Source organism: Babylonia areolata, chromosome 35 (genome assembly GCF_041734735.1).
Source record: "Babylonia areolata isolate BAREFJ2019XMU chromosome 35, ASM4173473v1, whole genome shotgun sequence".
NCBI classification, from domain to species: Eukaryota; Metazoa; Mollusca; class Gastropoda; order Neogastropoda; family Buccinidae; genus Babylonia; species Babylonia areolata.
The window spans coordinates 6770045-6782440 of record NC_134910.1 but is presented as its reverse complement, the minus strand read 5'-3'; the positions used below and the strand labels follow the sequence as shown (position 1 = coordinate 6782440).

General features: G+C 43.8%; 1 protein-coding gene across 3 annotated transcripts in view; it reads right to left on the bottom strand.

Annotated features, from left to right (window-relative positions):
• LOC143278103 (lysM and putative peptidoglycan-binding domain-containing protein 1-like) overlaps positions 1 to 12396 on the bottom strand; it is a 42041-nt gene that overhangs the window by 19252 nt on the left and 10393 nt on the right. The window contains exon 3 of one of the 3 annotated variants that reach the window (XM_076583135.1): positions 8530 to 10310. The exons of the other annotated variants lie outside the window; for them this stretch is intronic. Within the exon in view, the coding sequence (XP_076439250.1) occupies positions 10214 to 10310 (97 nt within the window). The 3' untranslated portion in view covers positions 8530 to 10213. Of the gene's footprint in view, positions 1 to 8529; positions 10311 to 12396 lie in introns of those variants that run through there. 3 annotated transcript variants of the gene reach the window in all.

The following is a 12396-nucleotide window of genomic DNA, read 5'->3' as shown; positions in this document are numbered from 1 at the left end:
CAAAAATGAAATGTACACACGGCTGATAAGTAAACGAGACAGAGAACGTCTGTCAACTGAAAAGCAGGGCACAAGAAACTGGACAGAACATCAAAAACAAGAGAGGCAAGGCCTTCAAGACTCACTTGTGATACACTTCTACTCATTAAAATGTGTTCTGTATTTGTTATTATAAAGCTTCGCGTTAAAAAAAAAAGAAGAAAAAAAAAGTCATAACCAGATTCGAATTAAGTCCCCTAGCATTAATTACAGAGTAATTTCTCTTTTTTTTACTATCTGCACCATTAAACGTTTGCAAAAATAAATAAAACTTCCATGCTCAGCAAAAGAAGTTCCTGTTTGAACAAAAAATGATAATAATGACTGCTCTTGTTGTTGGGTCAGAATATCAGATCAAAGTGCCAAGTTTAGAGAATACAAAAAATATAAATATAACAGTAAATGCAGTTTGCATATAATTAGGCTTCATTTTTTTTTTTTTTTTTTTTTTTTTTGTGCCCATCCCAGAGGTGCAATATTGTTTTAAACAAGATGACTGGAAAGAACTGAATTTTTCCTATTTTTATGCCAAATTTGGTGTCAACTGACAAAGTATTTGCAGAGAAAATGTCAATGTTAAAGTTTACCACACACACACACACACACAGAGACAACCGAACACCGGGTTAAAACATAGACTCGCTTTGTTTACACAAGTGAGTCAACAAACCGACAACAGAGAAAAGCGCGAAGAAACGTGGAAAGAACTGGCTTAAAGAAAGTGAAAAGGAGAAAGCGGAACACACCTCCCCACCTACTGAGTGATCAGAAACTGAAACAGAAACACAATGACATGACCGTGAGCCTGGGGCAGGCAGGCAGGCAGGGTGGGAAAAGGGGGCCATTCCTCTCACAGCACACACACAACAGCAATGTGTCAGCTTCTGTCTGTAGTGTGCCCTGTGGTCATCAGTAATAACACCACAGACACAACAACATGTGTCAACTTGGTCATCAGTAATAACATCACAGACACAACAGCATGTGTCAACTTGGTCATCAGTAATAACATCACAGACACAACAGCATGTGTCAACTTCTGTCTGTAGTGTGTCCTGTGTTCATCAGTAATAACATCACAGACACAACAACATGTGTCAACTTCTGTCCGTAGTGTGTCCTGTGTTCATCAGTAATAACATCACAGACACAACAACATGTGTCAATAACACCACAGACACAACAGCATGTGTCAATAACACCACAGACACAACAGCATGTGTCAACTTCTGTCCTTAGTGTGCCCTGTGGTCATCAGTAATAACATCACAGACACAACAGCATGTGTCAACTTCTGTCCTTAGTGTGTCCTGTGGTCATCAGTAATAACATCACAGACACAACAGCATGTGTCAACTTGGTCATCAGTAATAACATCACAGACACAACAGCATGTGTCAACTTCTGTCCTTAGTGTGTCCTGTGGTCATCAGTAATAACATCACAGACACAACAGCATGTGTCAACTTCTGTCCTTAGTGTGTCCTGTGGTCATCAGTAATAACACCACAGACACAACAGCATGTGTCAACTTCTGTCCTTAGTGTGTCCTGTGGTCATCAGTAATAACATCACAGACACAACAGCATGTGTCAGCTTCTGTCTGTAGTGTGTCCTGTGGTCATCAGTAATAACATCACAGACACAACAGCATGTGTCAATAACATCACAGACACAACAGCATGTGTCAGCTTCTGTCTGTAGTGTGCCCTGTGGTCATCAGTAATAACACCACAGACACAACAGCATGTGTCAATAACATCACAGACACAACAGCATGTGCCAACTTCTGTCCTTAGTGTGTCCTGTGGTCATCAGTAATAACATCACAGACACAACAGCATGTGTCAACTTGGTCATCAGTAATAACATCACAGACACAACAGCATGTGTCAACTTCTGTCTGTAGTGTGCCCTGTGGTCATCAGTAATAACATCACAGACACAACAACATGTGTCAATAACACCACAGACACAACAGCATGTGTCAATAACACCACAGACACAACAGCATGTGTTAACTTCTGTCTGTAGAGTGTCCTGTGGTCATCAGTAATAACACCACAGACACAACAGCAATGTGTCAACTTCTGTCTGTAGTGTGTCCTGTGGTCATCAGTAATAACATCACAGACACAACAGCATGTGTCAACTTCTGTCTGTAGAGTGTCCTGTGGTCATCAGTAATAACATCACAGACACAACAGCATGTGTCAACTTCTGTCTGTAGTGTGCCCTGTGGTCATCAGTAATAACACCACAGACACAACAACATGTGTCAGCTTCTACCTGTAGTGTGTCCTGTGGTCATCAGTAATAACATCACACACACAACAGCATGTGTCAACTTGGTTATCAGTAATAACATCACAGACACAACAGCATGTGTCAACTTGGTCATCAGTAATAACACCACAGACACAACAACATGTGTCAACTTCTGTCTGTAGTGTGTCCTGTGGTCATCAGTAATAACATCACAGACACAACAGCATGTGTCAATAACATCACAGACACAACAGCATGTGTCAGCTTCTGTCTGTAGTGTGCCCTGTGGTCATCAGTAATAACACCACAGACACAACAGCATGTGTCAATAACATCACAGACACAACAGCATGTGCCAACTTCTGTCCTTAGTGTGTCCTGTGGTCATCAGTAATAACATCACAGACACAACAGCATGTGTCAACTTCTGTCTGTAGTGTGCCCTGTGGTCATCAGTAATAACATCACAGACACAACAGCAATGTGTCAACTTCTGTCTGTAGTGTGTCCTGTGGTCATCAGTAATAACATCACAGACACAACAACATGTGTCAATAACACCACAGACACAACAGCATGTGTCAACTTCTGTCTGTAGAGTGTCCTGTGGTCATCAGTAATAACACCACAGACACAACAACATGTGTCAATAACACCACAGACACAACAGCATGTGTCAATAACACCACAGACACAACAGCATGTGTCAACTTCTGTCTGTAGAGTGTCCTGTGGTCATCAGTAATAACATCACAGACACAACAGCATGTGTCAACTTGGTCATCAGTAATAACATCACAGACACAACAGCATGTGTCAATAACACCACAGACACAACAGCATGTGTCAACTTGGTCATCAGTAATAACATCACAGACACAACAGCATGTGTCAACTTGGTCATCAGTAATAACATCACAGACACAACAGCATGTGTCAACTTGGTCATCAGTAATAACACCACAGACACAACAGCATGTGTCAACTTCTGTCCTTAGAGTGTCCTGTGGTCATCAGTAATAACATCACAGACACAACAGCATGTGTCAACTTCTGTCCGTAGTGTGTCCTGTGGTCATCAGTAATAACATCACAGACACAACTGCATGTGTCAATAACACCACAGACACAACTGCATGTGTCAACTTGGTCATCAGTAATAACATCACAGCAATACGACTGTCACTTTCTGTGTTTGAGAATACCTCAAACTTAGTGATAACATAGAACTACATTTGTTAAATATTCTGTGTTGAGGAAACCCAGCGATAATAATGCAGCAATACTAATGTTACTTTCTGTGTTTGAGAATACCTAAAACCTAGCGCTAAACAGACAATATAGTACTACAATTGTTATTCTGGGTTTGAGAACAACATAAACTAAGTGATAATAATATACCAATGCGATTGTTACTTTCTGTGTTTGAGAATACCTCAAACCTAGTGATAATATTGCACAAGTGTTACTTTCTGTGTTTGAGAATACCTCAAACCTAGTGATAATACAGCACAAGTGTTACTTTCTGTGTTTGAGAATACCTCAAACCTAGTGATAATACAGCACTACTATTGTTACTTTCTGTTTTTGAGAACACATCAAACCTTGTTGTAACAATGCACTACAATCGTTACTATCTGTGCTTGAGAATACCTCAAACCTAGTGAAAATATAGCACACACAATTGTTACTTTCTGTTTTTGAGAATACCTCAAACCTAGTGATAATACAGCACTACAATTGTTACTTTCTGTTTTTGAGAATACCTCAAACCAAACCTAGTGATAATATAGCACACACAATTGCTACTTTCTGTTTTTGAGAATACCTCAAACCTAGTGCTAATACAGCACTACAATTGTTACTTTCTGTTTTTGAGAATACCTCAAACCTAGTGATAATATAGCACACACAACTGTCGTGTTACTATCAGTTTTTGAGAATACCGCAAACCTAGTGATAATACAGCACTACAATAGTTAACTTTCTTTGATTGATAATTCTCCAAACCTTTGGCCTCCAGTCACTGAGTGTCCATTTCTGCCTAGAGTGCTATTTAGTCTTATTTCATTTTCATATTTCAATCCTGTAAGTTCTTTCAGTTCGTGAAGCTTCTAAAAGCAACCAACAATGGAGACAGGCAGAGACAATACACACTGAAACTGTAGAGGCAAACATGCCTCCAGAAGAGAGAGAGAGAGAGAGAGAGAGAGAGAGAGAGAGAAAAGATTTCTGAGCAACTCATGCTGTCAACCTGGAAGTAAGTTTGTGTGTGTGAGTTGGGGGGGGAGGGGAGGGGAGGGGGGGTTGTTGTTGTTGTTGGTTTTTAAGTGCAAAGCTGCCAAATCAATGTATACTGCGGCAGACGAGGGTACTATCAACATGGGTCTGTTCTACACTTTACCTCATTACCCAGTAAGCTCATGCTATAACAGGCTTCTATCAGGATGTTGGTGATGAGATGAGCTCAACGACCTTACTGGCTAGTGCCTTCAGTTCAGTGCATGGATTCTGGTGTCACAGCGTTTTCCACCTCCCTCATAGCCATCTCAGTTAAATGCAGCATTCTCCACATTCTGGAAAACTACCTTGCAGGTGCCCTGCCCTCATCTGTACAAATTTCACCTTAAAAGTTGGGGATGGGTGTTTACTGGGAACTTTACACTCCACAGGGAGATGGTTCCCTTGGTTTCACAATACAGCACGGGGTGGGTGTTTACTGGGAACTTTACACTCTGAAGGAGACTGTTCCCTTGGTTTCACAATACAGCACTGAGTGGGTGTTTACTGGGAACTTTACACTCTGAAGGAGATTGTTCCCTTGGTTTCACAATACAGCACGGGGTGGGTGTTTACTGGGAACTTTACACTCCACATGGAGACTGTTCCCTTGGTTTCACAATACAGCACGGGGTGGGTGTTTACTGGGAACTTTACACTCCACAGGGAGATGGTTCCCTTGGTTTCACAATACAGCACGGGGTGGGTGTTTACTGGGAACTTTACACTCTGAAGGAGATTGTTCCCTTGGTTTCACAATACAGCACTGGGTGGGTGTTTACTGGGAACTTTACACTCCACAGGGAGATTGTTCCCTTGGTTTCACAATACAGCACTGGGTGGGTGTTTACTGGGAACTTTACACTCCACAGGGAGATGGTTCCCTTGGTTTCACAATACAGCACGTGGTGGGTGTTTACTGGGAACTTTACACTCCACAGGGAGATGGTTCCCTTGGTTTCACAATACAACACAGGGTGGGTGTTTACTGGGAACTTTACACTCCACAGGGAGATGGTTCCCTTGGTTTCACAATACAACACGTGGTGGGTGTTTACTGGGAACTTTACACTTCACAGGGAGACTGTTCCCTTGGTTTCACAATACAACACGTGGTGGGTGTTTACTGGGAACTTTACACTCCACAGGGAGATGGTTCCCTTGGTTTCACAATACAGCACTGGGTGGGTGTTTACTGGGAACTTTACACTCCACAGGGAGATGGTTCCCTTGGTTTCACAATACAGCACGGGGTGGGTGTTTACTGGGAACTTTACACTCTGAAGGAGATGGTTCCCTTGGTTTCACAATACAGCACTGGGTGGGTGTTTACTGGGAACTTTACACTCTGAAGGAGACTGTTCCCTTGGTTTCACAATACAGCACTGGGTGGGTGTTTACTGGGAACTTTACACTCCACAGGGAGATGGTTCCCTTGGTTTCACAATACAGCACTGGGTGGGTGTTTACTGGGAACTTTACGCTTCACAGGGAGATGGTTCCCTTGGTTTCACAATACAGCACGGGGTGGGTGTTTACTATAATAATGCATGAGAACTCCCTCATTGAACTGGTGATGTTAATAAAAGGAAACTGTTCAAACAATGAATGTGTTTCTGTATTCAAGTCTCCCCCCCACCCCCCAAGTCCCCCCACCCCCACCCCCCTCTTTCCCTTCTCTCTCTACATGTGTGCGTGCGTGTGTGTGCGTGTGCGTGTGCGTGTGTGTGTGAGACAGAGAGAGAGAGAGAGAGAGGTTTTTTCATGAAGGCCACCGGTCCATACACAGAAGGGGTGGGGGATACAATGGGACAAATCAACATGCAGAAAGAAATAGAATACACATTTCACTTGTCCAAACAAACTAGCCTGTACTGTACGTTAGTAACCGAATGACTGGATGAAAGAGATGGGTCAGTAAAAGCATAGCATGTTCGCACTCAACATGTTTAACCTTTATAAACATACCTATTCATTAAATAATTACGCGAATTCGTCCTTGAATTTAATACTAATAAATGTACATGGCACGATTTCTCTGGGGGGGGTAACACGGGTTTTGTGGAACAGGAAGCAATGTGGAGCCATTAACATGTATGAACTCTGAAATATATTATTTCTGGTGGATATGACCATATTACCCTACGCACAGTTCTGAACCCCCATACGGGGGGTGGGCATTTACAAGGTATTTTACACCACGCCCCGTTCTGTACCCCCAAATGGGGAGGGGGTGTGGGGGGTGTTTACTGGACACTGGGCGTTTACGAGGTAGTTTGCAGTAATCACTTCCTCAGTTTTACCACATGAATTTTCCTTGTAACAATATTGGTTTTCTGCAGGATTCTCAATGCCCCAGCTTACAACAGAATTTTCCTCATGACAGCTGCCGTTTTCTGCATGATTTACCACTTCCATGTGGCTGTGTGTGTGCACTGCTGACACCAGGATTGTGAAAGACCACCTCTCCATGAGGCTGTGTGTGTGCACTGCTGACACCAGGATTGTGAAAGACCACATCTCCTTGTGTGTGTGTGTGTGTGCAATGCTGACACCAGGATTGTGAAAGACCACCTCTCCATGTGGCTGTGTGTGCACTGCTGACACCAGGATTGTGAAAGACCACCTCTCCATGTGGCTCTGTGTATGTACACTGCTGACACCAGGATTGTGAAAGACCACCTCTCCATCTGGCTGTGTGTGCACTGCTGACACCAGGATTGTGAAAGACCACCTCTCCATGTGGCTGTGTGTGTGTGTGCACTGCTGACACCAGGATTGTGAAAGACCACCTCTCCATGTGGCTGTGTGTGTGTGCACTGCTGACACCAGGATTGTGAAAGACCACCTCTCCATGTGGCTCTGTGTGTGTGTGCACTGCTGACACCAGGATTGTGAAAGACCACCTCTCCATGTGGCTGTGTGTGTGCACTTCTGAGTCGTCCTTGTGCCCTGGGACACGTAAGGCTGACCGAAGAGATCTCCACTGCTGCCCGTCATGCACTGTCTTAGCTGCTTTCCACCCAGGTGTGGCCTGACAACTTCGCTTCTTTTTCAACTGCTCAGCGCCCCGTTTCCCTGGGTCTTCCTCACGCTCTTTATCCACCCGGTGTTCAGTGAGAGCTGCTCTTGCCGTCTTGGGAGTGTGTCTGGTGGCATTCTGAGGATGTGTCCTGGTGCCACCTTCTTTGTTTGTTCACAGTGGTGATGGATGTCCAGAAATGAAGGTTCTCTTCTGGAGTTAATGTTCCAGACAGTGCTTGGCAAAACACTTTTTTTTTTTTTTATCAGACTTCTGGCGTTCTGCATTGGCAACTGTTCTGGAAAGCTACAAGTTTATGGTCTGACACACTCCTCGATTTTTCCAGGACGCTGATCCATACAAGAGTGTGCTGAGAACATTGCTCCAGAACAGTGAGGTCTTGGCTGTGGTGCTGATGGTGCCCGCTGTTCTGCAGGACTGCAGTGACACTAAAGCTGGCTGTAGGGGGGGGCGGGAAAGGAGGTGGAGGGGAAACAGCCCCAGTGGAGTATGATAGTTAACTGTGCCCCACTCTGACCACCAGAACAGAGGGGTAGGCAACTGCTGTCCTGACTACCTAGGCTAGAATTTGATTATAGTAATGAGAACATCTTGACCAGGTTACGTCCCCTCTCTCTAGGCCAAGAGGGCTTTAGGACATTTAAGTGTTGGGATGGTAAAGCGAGAGACAGACAAGAGACAGAGGGAGATGGATAGAGAAGTGAGTGAGAGACATGAGAGCAATGGCTGTCTCCTGTGGGGGCCAGGGGCTAGGGGGTGGGGGGGAGTGGCCCGGGGGGGGGGGGGGGGGGGTCCTAAATCTGACAAAACACAAACACATTAACAAGCTTTTTATTAAAGAAAAAAAATTTATTCATACCCTTGCAACACTGCAAGTCCACAACATGCTGTACTGATGCTGGCAACAAAACGTTAGCTTAATGCAGATACCAACAATGCTCAGCATCCTATAATCATACTTCTATCTAAATTCTAATGCTCAGCATCCTATAATCATACTACTAAAGTACTAATGCTCAGCATCCTATAATCATACTACTAAAGTACTAATGCTCAGCATCCTATAATCATACTACTAAAGTACTATCTAAGGCTCAGCACCCTGTAATCATACTACTCCAGTAACGCTCAGCACCCTGTAATCATACTACTCCAGCAAACGCTCAGCACCCTGTAATCATACTACTCCAGTAACGCTCAGCACCCTGTAATCATACTACTCCAGTAACGCTCAGCACCCTGTAATCATACTACTCCAGTAACGCTCAGCACCCTGTAACCATACTACTCCAGTAACGCTCAGCACCCTGTAATCATACTACTCCAGCAAACGCTCAGCACCCTGTAACCATACTACTCCAGTAACGCTCAGCACCCTGTAATCATACTACTCCAGTAACGCTCAGCACCCTGTAATCATACTACTCCAGTAACGCTCAGCACCCTGTAATCATACTACTCCAGTTACGCTCAGCACCCTGTAACCATACTACTCCAGTAACGCTCAGCACCCTGTAATCATACTACTCCAGTTACGCTCAGCATCAGGACACACATACACACACACACACACACACAGAGGCAGACCAATTTTCTTCCATGCCGTCTCAAACTGCAGCTTCCTTGTGTACACATGTCAAATGATTGGTATAAGGACAAGCCCGGCGCTTCCTTTTATGAGGAAATATCTGGGTTTGTTCCAGTGTGCTTTATACATATATATATACCTGTATGCTAGCCGAATCAGTAGAGTAAGCAGCATTGACTTGGAAGTTGTGTACCTTGTGAATGGACAGAGTTACCACTCTTTACTATTTGCAGCTTCTCTGTGAATAATCCCCGAGTCAGACCAAACAGCTGAAGCACATTACTTTCACTCTATCCACACAAGGAAAAGCAGACACAAATGAAGAATAGCAAATACTAAATGGACAATTGTCACTAAAAATGAGACAAAAACAAACCACTCCACAGCACATTCAAAGCACAGTACTGTAAAATGGGACCGAAAAACAAAACATGAAACCCAAACAAATGATACACTATCAAACAAATGAACACACACATACAATATAATAATGATTATGCATTCACAATACACAAAAATGTAACCCACCCCCACCCATCTCCATTTTCACAAGACCTCTTATGAAAAAAGCTAACATGATAAAAGCAAATCAAAGACATGTATCTGAAATGATTCATCTCCTACAAGAACACAGAATGGGTGACAATAATAACCAAACCAACCACACAATTCAAGGCAAAATGAAGAAAAAAAATGATTTATTTAATGTCTTCATGTTTACACACCCCACCAAACAATGACAAGCCATACAACTACAAGATCTTTAAGTTTAATGCTATAGTCATCTTCTGCAGGAAGGGGATGGAGGCACTCGCAGATCTGTGCATGTCAAGCAGGGAGATCAGAAGCCACTTCCAGGATTCAAACCTGCTGACTGCCATCATGCCCGGTTCAAATCCCTCACAAACCAAATCCTCTGTGCAACAGCAGAGGGGAAGATGACTAGCATACTGTATCACTTGCCAGAGGTAGGTTTCTTGATAGCTTATTTCCCCCTACATCACTGAAGGGGAATCACTACGTAGAAAATGTAGTTTTAGCTGGGCCAGTGCCTCTCGGTTTGCGGTCTCTGCAAACTGCCGCCTTCTGAGTCTGGAGAATATCACAAATGAACAGACAAAGGATGAGAAACCATGATAAGGAAGAGAGATGAACAGACAAAGGATGAGAAACCATGATAAGGAAGAGACATGAACAGACAAAGGATGAGAAACCATGATAAGGAAGAGAGATGAACAGACAAAGGATGAGAAACCATGATAAGGAAGAGAGATCACACATTATTAACATGATAATGACAATAACAGTGACTGGATATCATGACAGCTGAGGTTAAAGGCATGTTTTTACACTGTTCAAGGCTTGAAACTAGTCCCTATTCTGGTTTTTTTTTTACTGACTACCAATACAAATTTGCAGTTGCCTTCCAGACCCAAAATGAGGAATCCTGTTGGGTGGGTTTGGGAGGGGATCAAATAAATGAGAACTGTTCCTAATAAACCCTTTTTTTTTTCTTTCTGCTGATTCGCTGGGGCAGCTATGTAGTAGTATCCGTGTTCTTCTTCTTCTGCATTTGTGTGCTGCAACTCCCCCGCCACCCCGTATTATGAATATTTATATATATGTCTGTGTGTTAGAGGGGTGAATGATACAGACACTCATACTCTTGCTTCCATAGCCCACTGAACCCCAATGTGGGTATTTCAGAACCTTTAACAAGCATACTTGATCTTTTAGTTTACAGAACACACAAAGAGGGTTGAGGCACTAGCTGGTCTGGCAAGTGCTGACCTGGAAGATAATAAACATTTCCACCATTATCCCCTTAGGTGCAGCGACCAAGATTCGAACCCTGGACTGTCAGACTGAAAGTCCGACACTTTAAGCTACCGCTCGACTGTTGCACCCGAATTACAGGTATGCCATTCCCTTGTGCTTGATTTGTCTCGGAGTAACTGCAAATTTGTGATGAGAGCACGCTTGATTTGTCTGCGTATAATGTGTATAAACACTACAGAAAACCTGTGACGAGAGTGCACTTGATTTTCTGTGTTTAACTGCAAACTTGTGACCAGAGCACTATCAACTCACCTGAGTTCAACTGCAAACAGGTGACAAACTTGTGACCAGAGCACTATCAACTCACCTGAGTTTAACTGCAAACAGCTGACCAGAGCACTATCAACTCGCCTGAGTTTAACTGCAAACAGGTGACAAACTTGTGACCAGAGCACTATCAACTCACCTGAGTTTAACTGCAAACAGCTGACCAGAGCACTATCAACTCGCCTGAGTTTAACCGCAAACAGCTGACCAGAGCACTATCAACTCGCCTGAGTTTAACTGCAAACAGGTGACAAACTTGTGACCAGAGCACTATCAACTCGCCTGAGTTTAAGTGTGCTTGCCTTGCCTGTTCTACTGAAACTGAAACGTGCCTGTTCTGCAAACCTGTGAGGAGAACACTCCACTTGCCAGGCCTCTTTCTCGCTTATTTGACTGCCTTCACACAGTGTAGACATGCCCTTAGGGACGGTCAGATTTGACTGCCTTCACACAGTGTAGACATGCCCTTAGGGACGGTCAGATTTGACTGCCTTCACACAGTGTAGACATGCCCTTAGGGACGGTCAGATTTGACTGCCTTCACACAGTGTAGACATGCCCTTAGGGACGGTCAGATTTGACTGCCTTCACACAGTGTAGACATGCCCTTAAGGACAATCAGAGTTAACTGTCTTCACACAGTGTGGACATGCCCTTAGGGACAATAAGATTTGACTGCCTTCACACAGTGTAGACATGCCCTTTGGGACAATCAGATTTGACTGCCTTCATAGTTCATACAGTGTGGACATGCCCTTAGGGACAATCAGATTTGACTGCCTTCACACAGTGTAGACATGCCCTTAGGGACAATCAGATTTGACTGCCTTCACACAGTGTAGACATGCCCTTAGGGACAATCAGATTTGACTGCCTTCACACAGTGAAGACATGCCCTAAAGGACAATCAGAGTTAACTGTCTTCACACAGTGTGGACATGCCCTTAGGGACAATCAGATTTGACTGCCTTCACACAGTGAAGACATGCCCTAAAGGACAATCAGAGTTAACTGTCTTCACACAGTGTGGACATGCCCTTAGGGACAGTCAGATTTGACTGCCTTCACACAG